Source organism: Schistocerca cancellata, chromosome 4, assembly GCF_023864275.1.
Source record: "Schistocerca cancellata isolate TAMUIC-IGC-003103 chromosome 4, iqSchCanc2.1, whole genome shotgun sequence".
Classification (NCBI taxonomy): Eukaryota; Metazoa; Arthropoda; class Insecta; order Orthoptera; family Acrididae; genus Schistocerca; species Schistocerca cancellata.
Genome location: NC_064629.1, coordinates 165,037,706 through 165,063,639, shown reverse-complemented (window position 1 = coordinate 165,063,639; position 25,934 = coordinate 165,037,706). Strand labels below are relative to the sequence as shown.

At 45.3% G+C, this 25,934-nt stretch overlaps 1 protein-coding gene across 1 annotated transcript in view; it reads right to left on the bottom strand.

Moving 5' to 3' along the window:
• Positions 1-8,087: 8,087 nt before the first annotated feature.
• LOC126183980 (uncharacterized) overlaps positions 8,088-25,934 on the bottom strand; it is a 148,138-nt gene continuing 130,291 nt past the window's right edge. The window contains exons 10-11 of the mRNA XM_049926331.1: positions 19,827-19,918; positions 8,088-8,233 (exon numbers count right to left, since the gene is read on the bottom strand). Of these exons, the coding sequence (XP_049782288.1) occupies positions 8,088-8,233; positions 19,827-19,918 (238 nt within the window). The remainder of the gene's footprint in view (positions 8,234-19,826; positions 19,919-25,934) is intronic.

The following is a 25,934-nucleotide window of genomic DNA, read 5'->3' as shown; positions in this document are numbered from 1 at the left end:
AGTAATGTAGAAGCGATAGTGACAGCGCCGCAAATAGGCTGCGTCTTGCTGGGCGTTCCACCGCGATTGAGCCGTGCCTCGTTGCGAATGGCCTGTGTGGCTGCCGCCGATCATAGCATCTCCTGCCAGCAGAGGCGGCCGTGGTACCGAGCCGCTGGAGGTGTGGCTCAGCGGGCACGTTCCATTGGGTCCGCTGGATCTCGCATGATTGCTTTCGGCGTCTGACGGTAAATTGCAATGACATTATCAGCTGTGGGCCACCACTGTGGTGGTATCGATCATGACACCACAGTTTGATAATTTCTCTAGATATGACTAATTTTTTGTCCAGTGAGCTTGTATTTCTTATTGTACTGAGCAAGTTAGTCCAGTGGATAAGATTCTTATCTCATTTTCTGCAAGATCGAGGTTTAAACCTATATTCTACCATGCAGATAAGGTATTTTGTCTACAAGCTAATGCTGGAATGGTTCCTTCAAAAAGGTCACTGTCAAGTTCCTTCACAAAGCTGGCCTAATCAAATACGGAAGCCATTGTTCAATGGTTCAAATGGCTCGGATCACTATGGGACTTACCTTCTGAGGTCATCGGTCCCCTAGAACTTAGAACTACTTAAACCTAACTAACCTAAGGACATCACACACATCCATGCCCGAGGCTGGATTCGAACCTGCGATCGTAGCAGCAGCGCGGTTCCGGACTGATGCGCCTAGAACCGCTCGGCACCGGGGACGGCACGGAAGCCATGTCTGATACCCTCTGTGTAAGACACAAAGTTTCCATCCAACCTTCTTCTCGTTGACAGTATACAAGATTTTTTCTATATGAGTCTTCCTTCCTCGAGGATTTGACCCTTGTGCCTGTTGTGGAATGTCCTTTATACCACTACAGCGGTTTTTCCATCTACAGGAGAAAACTCGCGCACGTTGAGGAAGGTGTAAATAGATGAATGACGAACACTAACTTCACTTAACGAATATTTATTCAGCACTTGCACATAGAAAAGCGCAGAGCGACCTGCCTCCGGCCAGAACACATACGGTATATACAGGGTGGTCCATTGATAGTGACCGGGCTAAATATCTCACGAAATAAGCAGCAAACGATAAAACTACAAAGCACGAAACTAGCCTAGCTTGAAGGGCGAAACCAGACGGCGCTATCGTTGGCCCGCTAGATGGCGCTGCCATAAGTCAAACGGATATCATCTGGTTTTTTTTTAACAGGAACCCACATTTTTATTAGATATTTGTGTACTACGTAAAGAAATATGAATGTTTTAGTTGGACCACTTTTTTCGCTTTGTGATAGATGGCGCTGTAATAGTCAGAAACGTATAAGCACGTGGTATCACGTAACATTCCGCCAGTGTGGACGGTATTTCCTTCGTGATACATTACCCGTGCTAAAATGGACCGTTTACCAATTGCGGAAAAGGTCGATACCTTGTTGACGCATGGCTATTGTGATCAAAATGCCCAACAAGTGTGTGCTATGTATGCTGCTCGGTATCCTGGACGACATCATCCAAGTGTCCGGACCGTTCGCCGGATAGTTAAGTATTTAAGGAAACAGGAAGTGTTCAGCCACATGTGATACGTCAACCACGACCTGCAACAAATGATGATGCCCAAGTAGGTGTTTTAGAAGCTGTCGTGGTTAATTCACACATCAGTAGCAGACAAATTGCACGAGAATCGGGAATCTCAGAAACGCCGGTGTTGAGAATGCTACATCAACATCGATTGCACCTGTACCATATTTCTGTGCACCGGGAATTGCATGGCGACAACTTTGAACGTCGTGTACAGTTCTGCCACTGGGCACAAGAGAAATTACGGAACGATAACAGATTTTTTGCACGCGTTCTATTTAGCGACGAAGCGTCATTCACCAACAGCGGTAACGTAAACCGGCATAATATGCACTATTGGGCAACGAAAAATCCACGATGGCTGCGACAAGTGGAACACTGCGACTTTGTTGGGTTAATGTATGGTGCGGCATTATGGGCGGAAGGATAATTGGCCCCCCATTTTATCGATGGCAATCTAAATGGTGCAATGTATGCTGATTTCCTACATAATGTTCTACCGATGTTACTACAAGATGTTTCACTGCATGACAGAATGACGATGTACTTCCAACATGATGGATGTGCGGCACATAGCTCGCGTGCGGTTGAAGCGGTGTGGGATAGCATATTTCATGACAGGTAGATTGGTCGTCGAAGGACCATACCATGGCCCGCGCGTTCACCGGATCTGACGTCCCCGGATTTCTTTGTGTGGGGAAAGATGAAGGATATTTGCCATCGTGATCCACCGACAACGCCTGACAACATGCGTCAGCGCATTGTCAATGCATGTGCGAACATTATGGAAGGTGAAGTACTCGCTGTTGAGAGAAATGTCGTTACACGTATTGCCAAATGCATTGAGGATGACGGACATCATTTTGAGCATTTATTGCATTAATGTTGTATTTACAGGTAATTACGCGGTAACAGCATGCGTTCTCAGAAATGATAAGTTCGCAAAGGTACATGTATCACATTGGAACAACCGAAATAAAATGTTCAAACGTACCTACGTCCTGTATTTTAATTTAAAAAACCTACCTGTTACCATCTGTTCGTCTAAATTTGTGAGCCATATGTTTGTGACTATTACAGCGCCATCTGTCACAAAGCTAAAAAAGTGGTCCAACCAAAACATTCATATTTCTTTACGTACTACTCGAATATGTAATAAAAAATGGGGGTTCCTATTTAATAAAAATGCAGTTAATATCCGTTTGGCCTAAGACAGCGCCACCTAGCGGGCCAACGATAGCGCCATCTGGTTTCCCCCTTCAAGCAAGACAAGTTTCGTTCTTTGTAGTTTTTTCGTTTGCTGCTTATTTCGTGAGATAATTGGCCCGGTCACGATCAATGACCCACCCTGTGTACAGCTATAGAACATTCCACTACAATGATTCTGGCCATTTGTGGATACTTCTAGAATGTACTCGAACCGAATATAGAATTTAAAATTTTGCAGTTCAGATGATTTTTGACCTCACGACTCTCCATCCAACAATGTAAAAAAAAAATGGTTCAAATGGCTCTGAGCGCTATGGGACTCAACTGCTGTGGTCATAAGTCCCCTAGAACTTAGAACTACTTAAACCTAACTAACCTAAGGACAGCACACAACACCCAGCCATCACGAGGCAGAGAAAATCGCTGACCCCGCCGGGAATCGAACCCGGGAACCCGGGCGTGGAAAGCGAGAACGCTACCGCACGACCACGAGATGCGGGCCCAACAATGTAGTATCATAACCACTACACTATGACGACTGCGCTATTCGGCTTTTTCTGCGACATTGCTCCCTCCTTAAGAGAACTGCGTCTCGGTGTTACGTCGTCATAATCCGGGAACGAGTCATCGGTCCTGGATACTTCGACTCCCGATAACTGATGTTCGCCCTCACGGTGATCTTCTTAGAACTTCCCTTGCCGCTTCGTTCTTCGTTACCTTTCCGCTTGTGCCTGTCGCTGGAGTTTCTAAACGGCGATGGAGACCTTGATCGGCGTGTTGGGGAGCGTCCTCTCCAGCGGCTAGCTTGCGGCGATGGTGACCTACTTCATCCTGCACTCACATCTTCTTGTTCAGCTTCGTCGTCCTGGAGTTGGCGTCGGCTAAGATCGGTCTGCTGTCTTCTGGCGCGGGCGTCGTCAAATATCCGCCGCCTTTCTCGACAATACCGCACCACATGTCCCGGTCGTCCGCACTGGAAACATACTGGTTGCTATCCTGGGTCCTCCAGACGTTAGTCTTCCTCGGTGTCCAAACAGGTTCCTCATACGGCATTGTAGGAACGTAACTTCGCCTGGGTCTCGACTTTTTTGCAGTTTTAAAGGGAAATGAAGGACGAGAGATTGGGTTCAACGTCTGTTCCACTTCCTCCCTTGTACTCGAACCGAATATAGAAATTAAAATTTTACAGTTCGACCGTCCATGCAACAATCTAGTATCATAACCACTACACTACGGCGACTGCGCTACTCGGCTTCTCCTCCGACAATATGTTCCAGGCCATGTAAATCGGAGGTAGTCAACCTTTTTTACATACCACTCACTTTTCTATCTCTGCTAGTAGTAAAATTTTCTAACCACTCACCAGTTCCACAGCGTAGGTGATTTATAAAGTAGAGAAGTAACTTTGCTTTACAAAATTTATGAAGCAGATTTACAAGTTGAAGCATAAAATAATACTGGGTTGGTGCGTAAGTATGTAGTGTTTTCCTATACGTTTAATAAGCACAATAGATACACATAAGAGACTTTAGCAATCAATAATATATTGTCCTACACTGTTTACAACAATCTGTCAATGCTGGGGTAGCCGTTCGATTCCTGACTGTAGAAATCAAATGGTTTTGGAGCGAAGAACTGATCGAGCCATGTGTGTAGTGCATTTTCATCCAGAAAGAAATTTCCTTCAAGGTTGTTCGATAGAGGCTGGAAAAGTTGAAAATCTGAGGGCACAAAAACTGCTGCGGAATGACTTCCCAATAAAACTTTGTTCAAATGGCTCTAAGCACTATACGGCTTAACATCTCAGGTCATCAGTCCCCAAGAACTTAGAACTACCAAAACCTAACTAACCTAAGGACATCACACACATCCATGCCCGAGGCAGGATTTCAACCTGCGACCGTAGCGGGCGCGCGGTTCTAGACTGAAGCGCCTAGAACCGCTCGGCCACCAGCGGCCGGCTTACAACTTTGTATAGTGGTTTTTGTTAGTCTTGCAGAATGCGGGTGGATGTTATCTACAGGAGCATCACTTCATGCAGTATTCGATTGCGTCTGCAAGACGTTTCAGTTGTTGACAATAAATGTCAGCAGTGACGGTTTCACCCCAAAAAGCAAAAAAAAAAAAAAAAAAAAGTTCAAATGTGTGTGAAATCTTATTGGACTTAACTGCTAAGGCCATCAGTCCCTAAGCTTACACAAAAAATGGTTCAAATGGCGCTGAGCACTGTGGGACTTAACATCTGTGGTCATCAGTCCCCTAGAACTTAGAACTACTTAAACCTAACTAACCTAAGGACATCACACACATCCATGCCCCCGAGGCAGGATTCGAACCAGCGACCGTAGCGGTCACGCGGTTCCAGACTGAAGCGCCTAGAACCGCACGGCCACACCGGCCGGAAGCTTACACACTACTTAACCTAAATTATCCTAAGGACAAACACACACCCATGCCCGCGGTACGACTCGAACCTCCGCCGGGACCAGCGGCACAGTCCATGACTGCAGCACCTCAGACCGCTCGGTTAATCCCGCGCGGCCCAGAGAAGCAACTCGTGCTACACAACACCGTCGCTGTTCCACAAGATGCATAACATTTTTTGGAGATGCGCGCAGCTCTTTGTACGGGACGTTGCTGCCTTTTTGGGTTCAACCATTCCTTCCTTTTCCTTACGTCAGCATGAAGACGCTATTTCTCGTCACCAGTAACAACACGATATAGGAATAGTCGATGTTGTTCACGAGGCAACTGATGACGAGCAATTAGAGATGGTTTTTGTGATTTTCTCTTAGAGCATGTGCTACCCACACAACCAATGTTTGCACATTGCCGACTGCATACAAATGTTGCACGATGGTGGAGTGATCACAGTTCACCACATTTGTCAGTTCTCGAGTACACTGACGTGGATCGTTGTCGGTTAGTACGTTTAAACGATCTGCATCAGACCCCGAAGGTCGTCCTGAACGTGAGGAGTCATTAATGTCAAAACGATCCTCCTTAAAACGAGAAAATACTTTTCTTTCCATGCTCTGTCCAATGGTATTATTGCATACACACGGCAAATGTTTTTGAATGCCTCCACTGACGTCACCCCTCTATTGAACTCAAACAGAAGAATATGACGCAAATGTTCCGATTTCTCCACTTGGCATTCCTTTTTCTAGTGTCCACAGCTCCACTCATTGTCTCCAAATAACACAATGACAAGTAAACTCACATAGCAAAGAAAAAATGACAATCGATAAATTAACCCAGTGCCACCGGAATACCAAGATACAAAACAAAAATGCTGCAAACTCATGCATTAACCTAAAAATTACTTACAAAATGCTTTGTCGGAATATTATGAAAACTTAATAAAGATGTTTTCACAACCCATACCGATTTCCACCCCTCTACATCTACATCTACATCTACATTTATACTCCGCAAGCCACCCAACGGCGTGAGACGGAGGGCACTTTACGTGCCACTGTCATTACCCCCCTTTCCTGTTCCAGTCGCGTATGGTTCGCGGGAAGAACGACCGCCGGAAAGCCTTCGTGCGAGCTCGAATCTCTCTAATTTTACATTCGTGATCTCCTCGGGATGTATAAGTAGGGGGAAGCAATATATTCGATACCTCATCCAGAAACGCACCCTCTCGACACCTGGACAGCAAGCTACACCGCGATGCAGAGCGCACAGTCTGCCACTTGAGTTTGCTAAACATCTCCGTAACGCTATCACGGTTACCAAATAACCCTGTAACGAAACGCGCCGTTCTTCTTTGGATCTTCTCTATCTCCTCTGTCAACCCCACCTGGTACGGATCCCACACTGCTGAGCAATATTCAAGTATAGGTCGAACGAGTGTTTTGTAAGCCACCTTCTTTGTTGATGGACTACATTTTCTAAGGACTCTCCCAATGAATCTCAACCTGGCACCCGCCTTACCAACAATTAATTTTATATGATCATTCCACTTCAAATCGTTCCGCACGCATACTCCCTCACCAAAGCTGGAACGCCCACTAGTGGCTTAGCTTGACCACCACTGGTGTAAATTATATGCTTTTGCATTACTGTTATATGTTTTAACTGAGCGCGTCTCAGCGGCAAAGATGGGGAACAAGACTATAAGTCTCCAACATCGGTCTTGAAAATGTCCTGAAAGCATACGCAAGACGACAAATGTAACAGACCAACGGTTTCCGTTTCAGCTGATTTGATTTCAGTCTGCCCCACTTACCAGTTCCAAATGATGACACTTCAGTTACTGCTTAATCTGATCGCATCTTGTTATAAGTTTGAGTTCCGCAGGTTCTTGCAGGATAATATGAGCAACAAATGTATTTCCTTTATTGTAGTAATGGGATGCTGATAGTAAGTCTAAACGCCGATTAAGGCTGTTAGCGACTGTTATCACGGAACTTTTACTGCGATAGTAGACAATGAATTTGAATAAAAACATTTTGGGTGTTAGACAGCATTATTTTGAAACATTGAAAAGAAATACAAAATCAACGTTCTGACAAACTTAGCAGCAGTCTCCTTCAGAGCGGCAAAACTGTCAAAATGATACGGACTAGCACCCACAAAGTTTTCATTCAGACTGACCCTGACTGTGGAAGATTGTCTACAGTTTCAGGTAGAGTTAGTTACGTAGTACTTTATTAAACTTTCCGTGCTCATGCTGGCACAAAAATACAACTCAGTACCTCTAGTGCAACACTCCCGTAATTTAAGCCAATATTTAATTACTGTATGTGTATTTAGTGTAACATTAATTAAATTTAATTCGAGATTTACATATGTAAGCACATACATAGAAACTACAGCGTTACATACTTGGAGTGTTGCTATACAAAAATAGAAGCTATCTGTAATCAGCATTATTTTTTATATGAAATTATATTAACTACATGTCAGGATTTTTACAATCACTGAAGAGATGGTCAGATGCCTTAATGTTTGTGTTTATTTATCAGCGAGTGTAATTGACTTACCTTGAGAAACAATTTTTACAATTAAGCCACAAGTAGAGAAAGTGTTAGTGTAGATTCGAAAGATAAACACGGCGTTTCAGCACATCATACCAAGACGTCTTCCTCTATTTTCTTCTAAGGATAACCTTTTAAACATGATATTTCTACGATGCGTATTAAAGAAATTCATGCTGTGTTAGGCATATGTTGCGACTTATGAATAAATACAATAGAAAGCTAGTTTGTCTATTCAACGGCACCTTTGCCATCTTCCACAGAAAATATTGCTTATTATCATGAGAATATCTTGATTATCTAGTGTCCGTTTTTCTTACGCAGCACAATCTTTTACCCTTAACGATGAACCAGAAGAGATGGATGGTGAAGAAGTAAATAATTTCTATGAAACTGAGGACGCTGCATCCGAGGCATAATCCTGCTGTACCACCGATGTACACTGGAACAATAAGGCACGTTGTAAACAAAATGCATCTACCTTGCACTACGTAACAATGATTCACAGGCATGATTGTCAGAATAATGGGAGCAACCATGCTAAGAATATAACATGTTAATGAGGCGGGAATACAGTGTCGTTTACTGCTACGGAGGGAGGTGGCAAAGTCAATACAGAATTGGACTTGTACCCACAAGGAGTGAGGTTCAAATCCTCGCCGAGCTACCCATATTTGGTTTTCTGCCGTTAGCTTCAACTCATTAGGACGAATGCTAGGATGATTCCTGTTTTCTTCCCGAATATTATCCTGTCCGAGCTTATGCTCAGTCGCTAAGGGCCTCGCAGTCAGACTTTCTTCTTTCTTTTGTTACTGTAGTGAATTAAGCTACTGTGCAGTTTGTTAGGTAACAATTAACATACTTACACACTATTAAATAAGGAACTTCTTTGGCTTTGACATTCGAAAGCGGAAATTTGTTACAGGACAGTTATTGGTAGCAGTTGTGTCGAATATTGGCTGTGAATTTGGAGCTCTTTGTGCAACAACACTGAATTTGAAGAAGCCATATACGACTGATGTTCAGATGTCAGTGAAGGATAGTATTGGCCCTTACAACAACGAACTGAACTGTCGTGGTTCTTCTTAAAGCTAAAGCGACAGAAGTACGAGGTGCATTCAAGTTCTAAGGCATCCGAATTTTTTTTTCTAATTAACTACTCACCCGAAATCGATGAAACTGGCGTTACTTCTCGACGTAATTTCCCTGCAAACGTACACATTTTTCACAACGTTGACGCCATGATTCCATGGCAGCGGCGAAGGCTTCTTTAGGAGTCTGTTTTGACCACTGGGAAATCGCTGAGGCAATAGCAACACGGCTGGTGAATGTGCGGCCACGGAGAGTGTCTTTCATTGTTGGAAAAAAGCCAAAAGTCACTAGGAGCCAGGTCAGGTGAGTATGGAGCATGAGGAATCACTTCAAAGTTGTTATCACGAAGAAACTGTTGCGTGACGTTGGCTCGATGTGCGGGTGCGTTGTCTCGGTGAAACAGCACACGCGCAGCCCTTCCCGGGCGTTTTTGTTGCAGTGCAGGAAGGAAGTTGTCCTTCAAAACATTTTCGTAGGATGCACCTGTTACCGTAGTGCCCTTTGGAACGCAATGGGTAAGGATTACGCCCTCGCTGTCCCAGAACATGAACACCATCATTTTTTCAGCACTGGCGGTTACCCGAAATTTTTTTGGTGGCGGTGAATCTGTGTGCTTCCATTGAGCTGACTGGCGCTTTGTTTCTGGATTGAAAAATGGCATCCACGTCTCATCCATTGTCACAACCGACGAAAAGAAAGTCCCATTCATGCTGTCGTTGCGCGTCAACATTGCTCGGCAACATGCCACACGGGCAGCCGTGTGGTCGTGCGTCAGCATTCGTGGCATCCACCTGGATGACACTTTTCGCATTTTCAGGTCGTCATGCAGGATTGTGTGCACAGAACCCACAGAAATGCCAACTCTGGAGGCGATCTGTTCAACAGTCATTCGGCGATCCCCCAAAACAATTCTCTCCACTTTCTCGATCATGTCGTCAGACCGGCTTGTGCGACCCTGAGGTTGTTTAGGTTTGTTGTCACACGATGTTCTGCCTTCATTAAACTGTCGCACCCACGAACGCACTTTCGACACATCCATAACTCCATCACCACATGTCTCCTTCAACTGTCGATGAATTTCAATTGGTTTCACACCACGCAAATTCAGAAAACGAATGATTGCACGCTGTTCAAGTAAGGAAAACGTCGCCATTTTAAGTATTTAAAACAGTTGTCATTCTCGCCGCTGGCGGTAAAATTCCATCTGCCGTACAGTGCTGCCATCTCTGGAACGTATTGACAATGAACGCGGCCTCATTTTAAAACAATGCGCATGTTTCTATCTCTTTCCAGTCCGAAGAAAAAAAAAATCGGAGGCCTTAGAACTTGAATGCACCTCGTATAATCAGATAAGAATTTGTATCTTAAACGACGACTTTGTGTTATTAAAACAGAATACGAGATGCATAAACTGAACATGCGCGGTCATGTGTTCGCCTCCAAGTGCAGCTAATCATCGGATCTCTTTAACCGGAGAGTACGTCATAGTATCGAGGAGTGCTGTTCCTTCGGTTATCTCCAGTAGTAACCGTAGGATCCGACGAGCAGTCGGAGGTTGGCCGGAGCGAACGGAGTAAGGCAGTTACTTAACTACACTCCTGGAAATGGAAAAAAGAACACATTGACACCGGTGTGTCAGACCCACCATACTTGCTCCGGACACTGCGAGAGGGCTGTACAAGCAATGATCACACGCACGGCACAGCGGACACACCAGGAACCGCGGTGTTGGCCGTCGAATGGCGCTAGCTGCGCAGCATTTGTGCACCGCCGCCGTCAGTGTCAGCCAGTTTGCCGTGGCATACGGAGCTCCATCGCAGTCTTTAACACTGGTAGCATGCCGCGACAGCGTGGACGTGAACCGTATGTGCAGTTGACGGACTTTGAGCGAGGGCGTATAGTGGGCACGCGGGAGGCCGGGTGGACGTCCGCCGAATTGCTCAACACGTGGGGCGTGAGGTCTCCACAATACATCGATGTTGTCGCCAGTGGTCGGCGGAAGGTGCACGTGCACGTGCCGACCTGGGACCGGACCGCAGCGACGCACGGATGCACGCCAAGACCGTAGGATCCTACGCAGTGGCGTAGGGGACCACACCGCCACTTCCCAGCAAATTAGGGACACTGTTGCTCCTGGGGTATCGGCGAGGACCATTCACAACCGTCTCCATGAAGCTGTGCTACGGTCCCGCACACCGTTAGGCCGTCTTCCGCTCACGCCCCAACATCGTGCAGCCCGCCTCCAGTGGTGTCGCGACAGGCGTGAATGGAGGGACGAATGGAGACGTGTCGTCTTCAGCGATGAGAGTCGCTTCTGCCTTGGTGCCAATGATGGTCGTATGCGTGTTTGGCGCCGTGCAGGTGAGCGCCACAATCAGGACTGCATACGACCGAGGCACACAGGGCCAACACCCGGCATCATGGTGTGGGGAGCGATCTCCTACACTGGCCGTACACCACTGGTGATCGTCGAGGGGATACTGAATAGTGCACGGTACATCCAAACCGTCATCGAACCCATCGTTCTACCATTCCTAGACCGGCAAGGGAACTTGCTGTTCCAACAGGACAATGCACGTCCGCATGCATCCCGTGCCACCCAACTTGCTCTAGAAGGTGTAAGTCAACTACCCTGGCCAGCAAGATCTCCGGATCTGTCCCCCATTGAGCATGTTTGGGACTGGATGAAGCGTCGTCTCACGCGGTCTGCACGTCCAGCACGAACGCTGGTCCAATTGAGGCGCCAGGTGGAAATGGTATGGCAAGCCGTTCCACAGGACTACATCCAGCATCTCTACGATCGTCTCCATGGGAGAATAGCAGCCTGCATTGCTGCGAAAGGTGGATATACACTGTACTAGTGCCGACATTGTGCATGCTCTGTTGCCTGTGTCTATGTGCCTGTGGTTCTGTCAGTGTGATCATGTGATGTATCTGACCCCAGGAATGTGTCAATAAAGTTTCCCCTTCCTGGGACAATGAATTCACGGTGTTCTTATTTCAATTTCCAGGAGTGTATTTCCTGACTTTCCGTCTATTACTACGAACTGTGACCTTTCTGACAGGAAATCACGAATCCAGTCGCACAACTGCGGCGATATTCCATAGGCACGCAGTTTGGTTACAACACGCTTGTGAGGAACGGTGTCGAAGGCCTTCTGGAAATCTAAAAACATGGAATCAATTTGACATCCTCTGTCGATATCACTAATTACTTCATGAGTATAAAGAGCTAGTTGTGTTTCACACGGACGAAATTTTCTGAATCCGCGCTGACAATATGTCAATTAATCGTTTCCTTCGTGGTGATTCATAATGTTGGAACACAGTATATGTTCCAAAACCCTACTGCAAATCGACGTTAGTGACATGGGCCTGTAACTCAGCGGATTACTCCTGTTTCCCTTTTTGAGTATTTGTGTGACTTGAGCAATTTTCCAGTCTTTAGATACGGATCTTTCTATGAGCAAGCACTTCTATATAATTGCTAAATATGGACCTATTGTATCAGCATACTCTGAAAGGAACCTGACTGGGATACAATCTGGACTGGAGGCCTTGTCTTTAATAAGTGATTCAAGCTGCTTTGCTACACCGAAGATATCTAGTTCTATATTTCCCATCGTGGCAGTTGTCCTTGACTAGAATTCAGGAATATTTACTTCCTCTTCTTTGGTGAAGGAGTTTCAGAAAACCATTTTTAATATCTCTCCCTTTCTTACACTGTCATCAGAGACTTCACCATTGGTATTCACAGTGAAGGTATTGATTGCGTCCTACCACTGGCGGGCTTTATGTATGACCAGAACCTCTTTGGGTTTTCTGCCAGATTTCGAGACAGAGTTTCGTTGTGGAAATTATTAAAAGCATCCCTGAGTCTGATCCCCCACAGTGGTGTCCCTTGGCAGCAGCCTCAAGCTGTGTGACAGAAGCCATCACCACCTGGAGCTATGAGCGAAGGGTCACCAACTCAGTTTTCATTTGCACACAGCAATCACAATGTGTACCGCAAAATCATTTACATGCATCTCCTCACTTAAAAACATTTGTTTTCATGACGAAGTTAATGGTAGATGTTCTAACCACATAAGTTTATACAGGTTTAATGAGGAAAGTTCTCTGAAAGATGTATTACACAACAAATCTTAAAGAGGAAATTTTTTGAATAAGTACACTGTGACGTCACATCGTTATCACCACCTGTTAGTATCCAGAGTATCTGTCTTCTCAGTTTCCGAGATCGGAATTCACAGAATATTTTCACGGAACAGTTACGCAAACAGTTCGCACACTCTGCCGTTTCAGAAATGCTGTCTTTCTTGGACTAAAAGAAGATGACATCTCGTTTTGCATTTCGAATAAATCGCTCCATTAACCTACAACAGCGCAAAAAGAGTACATAGAGGCACCTTAGCTCTTCCTTTACATATACGGATTGGATAAAAATATGGAAACAGAGCGAGAAATGCAAGCTTGAACATAAATGAATATGCTAGCCAGGCTTGGGGGTTGTCCTGTTATATTTTTCCACGAACATTACCTTTCAAAGGTCCACAATATATTGCAAGTTACAGTCATGGTCAGACTTTGTTACGCATTGGAACTAAGTTTGTTCGAATGTGGTTCTTGTATGATGGATGTTTTCGTTACCAAGGGAGACGAAGCATTTGACGTTTAAAGAGGCATCGAATATTTCTACCGTGTATTTGGAAAGCGGAAAAACATCATCTGCTAAGTCACAACGCAGACGAAAGTGTGTGCTGAGCAATCGTGACAGACAGCGATTGAAGAGTACTGTGACGAAAAATAAGACGACAAAATCTGCAAAAGTCACTGCTGAACAAAACGGCACAAAAGGAACACCATAAGCAGTGAACTGCAGGGCGCGCTGGAATTCCAAAATCACTCATCAGTGATGCAAATGCAAGTAACAGGGAAACGTGGTGCTGAAGCTATAAAACCTGGACGATGGAGAAATGGAGGGACGTTATTTTGTCGGATGAGTCTCGTTTCACAGTGTTTCCAACTTTTGGTTGAATTTATATCCCAGGAGTAGAAGCATGGAGGGCGTTCTGTCGCGATCTGGGCTGCCATAGCATGGTATTCCATGGGCCCCATGGTTACTGAAGTATACTCAGTATTGTAGAACACTCAGTATAATTCCGTTTATTGAAACTGAACTACGCTTCTCGAACAATCACTATATACACACAAAACAAATAACTTGTAGAGCATCGGTGAGGTCCGTCGGAGCTCGGCGAGGAACTGGCTGTACTTTTTTTTTTCCTTTATTGTGTTTCAATTCCCCATCGGGGCGGGCTGGCAGCAGCATAGGCGCTGCTCTTCAGCCGAAAGACAGAACAAAACAATAGAAGACATTTAAAAACAGCAAAGGAGAGAATAAGGTGAACATAGATATAAAAAAGGGGGAACAGCATGGAAGGCAATAGACAAAAAACGGGGTGACTGTAAAATGGAGATAAAAAACTGTTTAAAAGTAGCACATACAAAAAGCCACACACTGCGACAATTAAAAGAACACAAGGCACAGTATGACTGGAGCATAAAGGTAGCGACGGATGGCATAGCACATAACGTAACACTGACGGCGAACCTCAAGGCAGGACACAATTAAAATCACATCTCTTGACACACACGAGAAACAGCACTAAACACAACACTGATGTGGCACACTGATGATGAGCAATACAGAGGATCTGCCAGGCGCTAGGAGATGAGGGAGACCTGAAGAAGGGAGGGAGGGGAAGAGATGGGGGAGGTGAGCAGGGGGCGCGTGGGAGAGGGCCAGGTAGGGTGGGAAGGAGAGAGGCAAGTATGGGGTGCAGGGTCTCAGGGGAGGGGGGACGGAGGAAAATCCGCTCTGGGAGAAGGAGGAAAGAGAAAAAAGGGGGCCCTGGGGAGGGGGGGGAACAAGGCCAGGTTATAGTTGGAAGGAAGGGTAGATGTCACGGCGAAGTTCGTCATCCGGGAGGGGGAGGCGTTGGAAATTGCCCTGATGAAGGAGATGGAGGGTGTGGAGGTGGAGAGAGGGAGGGATACAGCGATAGAGGCGCGGCAATGGGCGGGGGGTGGAGAGGAAGGAGGAAACCAGAGGGTGGGGGGGATCAAGCCTGCGAACAATGTAAAGGATGCGGAGATGTTGGAGGAACAGGAGGAGGTGGGGGAAGGGGATCAGTTCATACAGGAGCCGTGTGGGGGAAGGAAGGCGGATACGGAAGGCAAGGTGGAGCGCATGGCGTTCAAGGATTTGGAGGGCCTTGTAAAAGCGGGTGGGGGCGGAGATCCAGGCAACGCTGGCATAACAGAGGATAGGACGGATGAGGGATTTGTAGGTGTGGAGGATGGTAGAAGGATGCAATCCCCATGTCCGGCCAGACAGGAGTTTCAGAAGGTGGAGGCAGGAATGGGCTTTCTGCTGGATGGTCAGGAGATGAGGGTCCAGGTGAGGTGTCGGTCAAGGGTGAGGCCAAGGGATTTCAGGGTGGGGGTGAGTTGGATAGGACGACCATAAAGGGTGAGGTAGAAATCATGGAGGCGAAAGGAGCGAGTGGTGCGGCCTATGACGATTGCCTGGGTTTTGGAGGGGTTGAGACGGAGGAACCACTGGTTACACCAAGTGGTGAACTGGTTAAGGTGGGTTTGGAGGGTACGTTGAGACCGTTGAAGGGTAGGATAGAGACCAAGGAAGGTGGTGTCATCAGCATACTGGAGAAGGTGGACTGGTGGGGGTGGCTTGGGCATATCAGCTGTATACAAGAGATAAAGGAGAGGGGAGAGGACAGAACCCTGGGGGACGCCAGCCGTGGGATAAAAGATACGGGAGTTGGTGTTGTGGAGGGTGACATAGGAAGGACGGTGCGAGAGGAAGGAAGCGACCAGACGGACAAAATTGATAGGCAGGGCGTAGGTTTGGAGTTTAAAGAGGAGACCGGGATGCCATACACGGTTATAGGCATTTTGGAGGTCAAGGGAAACAAAAATGGCGGAGCGGCGGGAGTTGAGCTGGAGGGACAGAAGGTGAACAAGGTTGAGGAGTTGGTCGTCAGCAGAGAAGGAGGGTCGGAAGCCACACTGGGTAAGGGGGAGGAGGTGGTGTTGAGAGAGGTGCTGATGGATACGGCGGGAGAGGATGGATTCAAGGACCTTACTGAAGACGGAGGTGAGGCAGATGGGACGATAGGAAGAGGCGGCACTGGCTGTACTGCTACTGCACTGGTCTTATAAAGCCGGCGAAGGCCGGCGGAGTATTCCAACTTTCCCTGTATCTGTGAGGCGACCTCTGCAGAAAAAGGTTCGCATTAGTCTCTAGCAAGTTCTGTTGTTTTGAAGAATTGTTTTCCTCTGGGTTGCGCCTGCAAGTGCTTGTGTATGTTATATGGTACACAGGGGTGTTTTGAGTGTAGTCTACCTGGCAGGGGCCTTCTGTGGCAGACGTAACAGTTACTGTGCAAGGTCACACTAACTGCCAAGGACTATGCGGTCATTTTGGCGGTGTTCCAATATCACAGGGCCTCTTTTCAGACAGCTCGCATCTTCCAGGTCTGATTTTGAGAGCACAAGGATGAATTATCACATATTCCCTGATCACCGCAGTAACCAGATCTGCTTTGGAGAGAAGGTTGCATGATCTCTATGCATTTGCATCATCGTTACCTTAACTTGCCGCTACTTTGCAGCAAGAATGCTGTAAGATTCCCTCGAAAACCAAATAGGATCTGTATTTATCCATTCCGAGACGACTGGAATGGTTTTCCTACCGCTATTAGACACTGCAATTTGCTGTGTTTTTGGCGTTCCATGTTTTTGTCCCCAACCTGTAGCTACTTCGAAATTGCACGTCACGCGACCGGTGTTCTTCTGTTTTTGGTATAAATGTAACATTTAGAATATGGTCTCTGATAATGTGATTGTCAATGAAACATGAGGTTAAAACTTCACATTAACATTGCTGAAGGCGATGCCTCGAGTTGGTATGTTGCTAATTTGAACATAAAGTATCAGTCATTGTTTCTAAAAGGAACTGAATGAAGGCTGCCTCTGTTCAAAAATAATTGGGACTAACACCGCGAAATTGTAGTCAGTGTTCGTGTCTGCACACAGGCGTCTCAGGTGGCCACTTTGTTCCAGTACCAAATTTTTTCTTCCGTTCAAATACTAAGATAAGTGTATACTTTTTAACCTTTTTTCCTGTGTGGTTCTTGTGTAGAGATATGCTCGACATAGCAAAAGCTTCAGAAAAATACCTCAGTAATAGCTCTAGCTGAAGTTCCACTCTTTAGGTGTCTGTAATTAAGGATGATTCTCTTAAAGTTTTAATCAAATCTGCCATAAGGTCAGCTGTGTTATGTTCAAATAGCTCATTGTCATTCTTCAGGATGGGTCATTAGGAAGTCTGCGAATCTAATCATCAAAGCAGTGGAGGGACTTGAATGACAGAAACGTTTGAAGGAGACGAAACATATACTGAGGTGACGAAAGTCATGCGATAGCGATATGCATGTACACAGATGGCGGCACTATAGCGTACACAGCTTATAAAAGGACGGTGCACTGGCGGAGCTGTCAACTATACTCACGTGATTCGTGTGAAATCGTGTCCGACGTGATTATGGCCGCATGACGAGAATTGGCAGAATTTGAACGGGGAGTGGTACTTAGAGCTAGACGAATAGGACATTCCATTTCGAAAATCGTTAGAGAATTCAGTATATCTCGATCCAAAATGTCAAGAGTGTGCCGAAAATACCACATTGCATACCTCTCACCACGGACAGTGCAGTGGCCGAAGGCCTTCACTTAACGAGGGAAAGCTGTGGCGTTTGCGTAGAGATGTCAGTGCTAACAGACAAGCAACATTGCCTGAAATATCCGCAGAAATCAATGTGGGATGTAGGACGAACGTATCCATTAGGACAGTGTCGCGAAATCTGGCGTCATTGGGCTCTGAAAGCAGACGACCGACGCGAAAACCTTTGCTAAGAGCACGACATCGCCTGCAGCGCCTCTACTGGGCTCGTGACCATATCGGTTGGACCCTAGACGACTCGATAACCATGGGCTGGTCAGATGAGTCCCGATTTCAGTTGGTAAGAGCTTACGGTAAGGTTAAAGTGTGACGCAGATCCCATGAGACCATGGACTCAAGTCGTCAACAAGGCGCTGTGAAAGCCGGTGGTGGCTCCATAGTCGTGTGTACTGTGTTGTCATGGAATGGACTGGGTCCTCTGGTCCAACTGGTCTTCTTGTAGACCATTTGCAGCCATTCATGGACTGCATATTCCCAAATAATGATGGAATTTTTATGGATGACAACGCGGAATCCCAGTGAGCCACAACTACTTGCGACTGGTTTGAACAACATTCTGGACAATGCGAGAGAATGGTTAGGCCACCCGGTTAGCCCGACATGAATCCAATCGAACATTTATGGTAGATAGTCGAGAGATCAGTTTGTTCACAAAATCCTGCACCGGCTACACTTTCGCAATTATGGAGGCAGCATAGCTCAGTATTTCTGCAGGGGACTTCCAAGGACTTGTTGAGTCTACGCCACGTCGAGTTGTTGTAATACGCCGGGCAACAGAAAATGCAACACGATATTAAAAGATATCCCGTGACTTTTGTCACCTCAGTGTGAAAGAAATATTTATGATTGGAAGATTCACAAGCAACTGACATGACATAGGAATGGAAAGTGATGTAAGTTCTATCCCCAGTAAGGAGTGCTGTAAGAAGGCGAGAGAAATGACATTGTAACGAACCTCGTTGTTGATAACTGGCAGTAGTTGGTACCTTATGTTGCTAACTCATGCACTCTAATGGTTTACGCTTCCCTTTGCGAAAGCCACGAACAACTACGACTAACCTTCTCAACACGAATTAGAATTTTACGTCATTAACCCTCCAATTGAAATTTTTGTTACTGTGCTAGTGGACGCCTACGCGGTGATATGAGGTGAGAGACAACCTCTATCGTAGCGAAGCTTGCAGCAATCCATTTTTCTTGGCCCCAAAGTACACTATGATACAAGACGATCTGTGCCCTCATGGAAAACTGTTTATGGTTAGCTACGGAATCATGGTTCTGCTCAGGCGTGGAACTCTTCGTCCGAAGCAAATCGACAGCCACAAATGTCTTTCTCCAGGGCTCCAAAAATATGGAAATCGCTCTTATACATCCTCCATGTAGTTTCAGTCTCTCTCCATGCTATTTCCACATTTTTCTAGGCGTGAAGAAAGACATCAGGACAAAGAGCTGCACGCCTGAGTACAATCATTGTTCCGTAGACAACCGCAAACATTTTTCTATGAAGGTCTTAACTGTCTTGTCTCACAGTGGCATTAATTTTGTGCTCTAGAAATAATAGTTTACTTACTTTTTCACATTTGTGTCTAGTTTTTATTTGACTGCCCATTACAAATTCATTACCGTTATTAATTTCTCTCAGCCTTCCGTTGATGTGGAGCCGCTAACTACGCCTTTAGAAGGGTCCGTTTTTCATTTTCCCAAAAGCATCACTGATTTCTTAACTGAAATTCGTACATTTTAGATACCAGTCATGATCAAATTTTATTAACGTAGGTCATACACAAGCTTCTGCAGCTACATGAAGCAAAAATATGTGGTATGTTATCCATTGATTCGGTAACAGTTTTACAGCGACCACACGCCTCCAGTAACTTTCCTCACTTTTTTTGGAGCAGTTTTTATTCAAGTTTCATATAGTGGTAGTCCCTGTAATACTTAAGTTCCAGCATGGAAAATAATAGTAATGATATGATACACCAGTTAAATCCTTGAAGACATTTGGCAAACTATTGACATGCTTTTTAAGCCCTTGCACGAAGAAGACAGGGAAATAATTTACTCGATGATTCAACACAACATAACACTGGGCAAGGTAACATAAACACAGTCTTACCTAATAAGTCTGTAAATCCGAAAAGCACATCACGTTTGAGCCTCATCTGGGGATACTTCGTCAATCCCCACTTAATATTTGTGCCGAGAAACCTGAAACAACATAGCTTACTTCAGAAAATAAAATATTGAAAATACGACAATTACGCACTTCTGTGCTTTCTTTAAACGATAAAATTAAATTAAACTTCAAAACGAGTACATAAAATAAATTATTTATTCACTAATGGTTAGAGAAATGTTTCAGCTATCATTCATACGGATGATGAAACTAAAGATAAGCAGAGCATTGTACTGGGCTCATCCTCAAACCAGTTTCCTGCATCTTTCCGTTGATTGCACGCGAAAAGAATGTAAAGTTTGTGGCAGAAGCTCATGCCCGTCGTATTGGCCTGAGTTCCAGTAATGTGCAAACTTCCTTCTCCGCGGCACTAGAAAAGAGGAGGTGGGTTGGGGTGGCGGGCGCACCCCCGAGAAAGTCCCCGGTACTGTTTTGGTAGTTGGTTGAATCCTGAGTGGACATAATGCTGTTCTGCTAGGACTGGAGAGAGTAAAGATCCCCACTCCTATCTGGGATTCAACTCGGGACCTCCAGAGCTAACGTCCAATGCTCCAACTGCTAGACCACCATGACCACAAGACAACACTTGAGGTATTATTAAATTAAATCTTCATAAGCCCTAAAGTGAAAGTATCAGGCTCTTCTGAAGGGAATATGAGATTTCTTAGTGGAATTCTAGAATAGCTGAACTCCCACTGATCTGAGACGAAATCGACGATGTAGATTGAAGGCATTTGTCATAAAAATCATTTAATTCACCCTTAAGTCGTGAAAGATTTTTCTGAAAAACACCACTGAAAGCAAATAAGTAGACAGAACCGGATTGAACCCCAGATTAATTTTACGAGTACCCTACGACAGTGGTCCCTTATTTGGCTTGCGTTTATTGCGAATCTACATCTACATCTGCATCTACAAGGGCACTCCGCCAGCCACCATACGTTGCGTGGCTAGCGGTACACTATACCTCTACTAGTCATTTCCCTTCGTGATCCACTCGCAAATAGATCGAGGGAAAAATGACTTTCTCTACGCCTCTGTATGAGCCCGAATTTCTCGTACCTTATATTCGTGGTCCATACGCGTATTGTTTGTTGGTGACAGTAGAAACATTCAGCAGTCAGCTTCAGATGCTGGTTGTCTTAAATTTCTCAATAGTGTTCCTCGAACACAACGTCACATTCCGATTTGAGTTCCGAGGCATCTCCGTAACACTTATAAGTTGTTCGAACCTACCGATAACAAATCTAGCAGCTTGCCTCTGAATTGGTTCGATGTCCTCCTTTAATCCGACCTGGTGCAGATTCCAAACTCTCGAGCAGTATTCAAGAATAGGTCGCACCAACGTCCTATATGCGGTCTTCTTTACCGATGAACCACACTTTCCTAAAAGTCTCCCAATAAACCAAAGTCAACCATTCGCCTTCGCTACTACAATCCCCAAATGCTCGTTCCAGCGTTACGCCCAGATATTTAAATGACGTGATTGTGTCAAGCAGTACACTACTAATGCTGTGTCCGAATATTACGGGTTCATTTTTCCTACTCATTCGTGTCTACTCACATGTAGAGCTACCTGCTATTCATCGCAGCAGCTAGAAATTTTGTCTAAGTCATCTGGTGTCTTCCTACAGTCACTCAACTTCATCACCTTATCGTGCACCACATTATCATCAGCAAACAACCACAGATTGTTGCCCATTCTGTCCGCCAAATCGTTTATGTATACAGAGAACAACAGCGGTTCAAAAATGGTTCTGAGCACTATGGGACTCAACATCTTAGCTCATCAGTCCCGTAGAACTTGGAACTACTTAAACCTAACTAACCTAAGGACATCACACACATCCATGCCGGAGGCAGGATTCGAACCTGCGACCGTAGCGGTCGCGCGGTTTTTCAAACTGAAGCGCCTAGAACCGCTCTGCCACACCGGCCGGCCGAACAACAGCGGTCCTACCACACTTCCCTGAACCACTCCCGACGATACCCTTGTCTCTGATGAATTCTCTCCGTCGAGGACGACATACTGCGTTCTATAACTTTAGAAGTCTTCGAGCCACTCACATATCTGTGAACTTATTCCATATGCTCGTGCTTTCGTTAACAGCCTGCAATGGGGCACCGTGTCAAATGCTTTCCGGAAATCTAGAAATATGGAATCTGCCTGTTGCCCTTCATCCGTAGTTCGCAGTATATCATGTGAGAAAAGAATGATGGATGCTGATCTAATTTTTAAAAAAATGGTTCAAATGGCTCTGAGCACTATGGGACTCAACATCTTAGGTCATAAGTCCATTAGAACTTAGAACTACTTAAACCTAACTAACCTAAGGACATCACACACACCCATGCCCGAGGCAGGATTCGAACCTGCGACCGTAGCAGTCCCGCGGTTCCGGACTGCAGCGCCAGAACCGCACGGCCACCGCGGCCGGCTGATCTAATTCGTTCTGCCATTTTTGCACATATGTAATGTTCATGACAAATAACTTTTCCGTGAAGCAGAAGAACTTTACTTCTGGTAACCAACGTAGGTTACTTAATCTAATGGAGTGAAGATTCTGCGCACCATTTTACCTGTTTTCGAGAAAGAATTGATGGTAACACCAGGAAGTTATCACCTAGTAGTCATCATGTATGAGGGTTCAATGGTCCACTATGTATCGTGATTAGTCACTACACTGAGCGTAAGGCTCAAATTCTTTGTGGCTATTCACATTCATCTCTGTCGCTCCATTGTGAGGCTTATCCATGATGAAAAGTAACAGGCACGTTTAACTTCAGCCTCAAATTGAAATTGGGCTGGGCTCTACTTTTCTGAAGCCTATTAATAATCGACAATTAAAATGTGAGCAACCGTTCAGTACCGTTTCAGTTTAGAGGATTATAACCTTAATAGGTCTCGCTGGTTTCAGCTCATTTTAATTGAAAAAGACAGCTCAAAAACGTCTTTGCGTTTCCTATTTTACTTACTGCAGAAGCAGATATATGTGCTCCTCGGTAGCTGCGCGATCAGCGAAGCAGATTGCTAACCGAAAGGGCGCGCGTTCGATTCACGGCCGGGTCGGAGATTTTCTCGCTCGGGGACTGAGTGTTGTGTTGTCCTTACGTTCGTAGAGTCGTAAGTGGCATTTCACTGTTGAGATGGCCGCGTAGGCACGTCGTGAGAGCCAATAAAATTAAAAAGAAAAGCAGGTGTACCTGTATCGAATTCTACCTTCACGAATCACTGTAAGGCAAGTGACGTCCATAAATGTGTGCTCGTCGTTGTATTGCGCTATGTTACTGGATTACAGCTACAGCATCAGCTGCCAAAAGCTTTAGCGTTCTGGCAACGAAACTGAAGGCAAAACCATTTTTAAGCGAGAAGACTTATTAAACTCAGTGCTACTTTGTTTACGTGACGAGTTCAGTGCACTCTATGTAAGGCCTAGTCGCACTGGCCATATCACGACCTTAACTACATTTTCCTCCAAAATTACTGTGTGTCCTTGTGAGCTCCTAGTCTTCCAATGTTTGAAAAAAAGTAAGAAAGAAAGAAATCAGGATCAGTGTTTAATATGTTGTTGATGAAGAATTCATTACAGTCGGAGCGTAAGGTCACATTGGTCAAGAATGGGGAAGTGAATATGCGTTGCCTATTCTCTACTCGAGTATTGCTGTTCGTTACGGGATCCTTACAAGATAGGACTGAAGGAAGACATCGAAAAAATTTAAGAAGGATAGTTCGTTTCGCATTATTGCGAAACATGGGACAGAGTGTCACGGGTATGAAATGCAAGTTGGGATAACAAACATTAAAACAAAGGAGTTTGTCGCTGCGGCGAGGTACTTTCACGATACTTCATTCACCAACTTTCTCTACCGAATCTGAAAAATATTTTGTCAACACCCACCTACATAGTGAGAATTGATCATTGCAAAAAAATAAGCGAAATCAGAACTCACACAGAAAGATTTACGTGCTCGTTTCTTCCACGCGCTCTTCCAGAGTGAAACGGTTCAAATGGCTCTAAGCACCATGGGACTTAACATCTGAGGTCATCAGTCCCCTAGAACTTAGAACTACTTAAACCGAACTAACCTAAGGACATCACACACATCGATGCCCGAGGGAGGATTCGAACCTGCGTCCGTAGCGGTCGCGCGGTTCCAGACTGAAGCGCCTAGAACCGCTCGGCCATACTGGCCGGCAGTGGAACGGTACAGAAATAGTGTGAAAGTGGTTCGATGAACCCTCTGCCAGGCACTTAAGTGTGAATTGCAGAGTAAAAAATGTTTGTAAAATCTTATGGGACGTAACTGCTAAGGTCATCAGTCCCTAAGCTTACACACTACTTAACCTAAATTATCCTAAGGACATACACACACACCTATGCCCGAGGGAGGACTCGAACCTCCGCCGGGACCAGCCGCACAGTCAATTGCAGAGTAGTCATGTAGATATGTATGCAATACTGTGCAGATTGAGGAACATGAAACGACAGGCGCACTGGCGATCAAGGGAGGTGAGCGTTGTCTCTGACATCTGTCTAGCAGCATGGCACAGTAGGGTGCCACCCAACAACGGAGTCCATGTCTGCCACTGACTATACACAAGCAGGAAGAGAGAAACAGAAAGAGAGTAAGGCCACACAAGAGGTTCAGCGGTCTGAATTCTTGCCTTCGCAAGGGGATTAACATCAGAGGCGCCACATTGCCTGGATGAGGGGTCTCGAATCCTCGTACTGACAATAACGCTACGTTTCAATTGGAGTCGTTCGTCACGCAGGGTTCGGACAGCCATGCCCATGGCGCCAGCACCCCTTGGCAGTGCGATGAGGCGTGTGCCGTAACAACTCAAAATCACTTGTCCTAACCTCCTGCAATGGTATGCAAGATGGACAAGCGTGATGTCAAGCGTTACCCGACCGGTTTTCTTTTCTGAGAAAAATGCTTTTGCACAGCCTACTGTGATCAGTACTGCTTCGCCACAAACGACGTTCCTTTTTATCTTTGGGAATCATAGGCCTCTGCAGAAGCACTCCTCATCTAATAACTGTTTTTGGAAGCCTACAGTACTTAGTACAGCAGTGCTTCTAAGTTCATTTTTCTCATTTTGAGAAGTACGAGATCCGCACCACTGACAGGGAAAATGGTCATGGAGCCTTTTCTTGCTTCAGCCACAGCGGCAACCATGCCATCTCATTATTCGAATGGAGCGAAAAGACAACTGGCCAGCCATCGCCAGAGAGAGTCTTGCCGGAAATATGAACGTGATGAGACCGATCCCATGATGCTGTGGAAGTGCGTGTCAGAAGATGTTAACGTGAGTCAGCCACCCTGATCTAAACTACATCGCCTCCCCGTGTTCATGTGTCTGTGTTAGTGAACAATGGTCGTGTCCAAGGACTTAGTAGAGCTGCAGTAGGTCGGGGATGTGTTGGATATGTGTTCTGTTTTTCTTTCCAATCGGACAGTATCAGAAATGAATGTAAATGCATCATGATAGACTATTCATTTTTATTGCTATTGGCTTGAATTTGGTTAGTGTAGATTTAGACTGTATCAATTTAAGATTTATAAACGACTGGTAATTACGCTCCACCAAAACTTTTACAAAGGTACACATAACGGAACTTGCTGGTATATTTCTTTTTTTTTCATTGCCTCTAACCACTGTGTGATAGTGCATTACGATTCCTGTAAATAAATGATACAGAGGCAATAGTAAAAACGTGCATATCTTCACAAGAATTTTCATCTAACTTCATCCAACTGATTAAGATAGCCTGTACAGATTTTAGTAATAAAACACTTATATTTAAGTAATCCATGTTATCAATAGCTGCGTTTTGTGGTTTTTGGAAAGTCTGAGCTGTCCTTGGTTTATGAGCAGCTATTTCCCTAGAGTTCTTTGCAGTACGTATTAATTATTCTTCTCCTTGTTGGAAATCTGAATGCCTGTGTTTCAGTTAATGACAATGAATTACTTCATATTAGGGGAAAAATGGATTGTTTTAGAGAAGTACAGAGGGGAGTGTGACTGTTTGGTAAGAAAGTTTA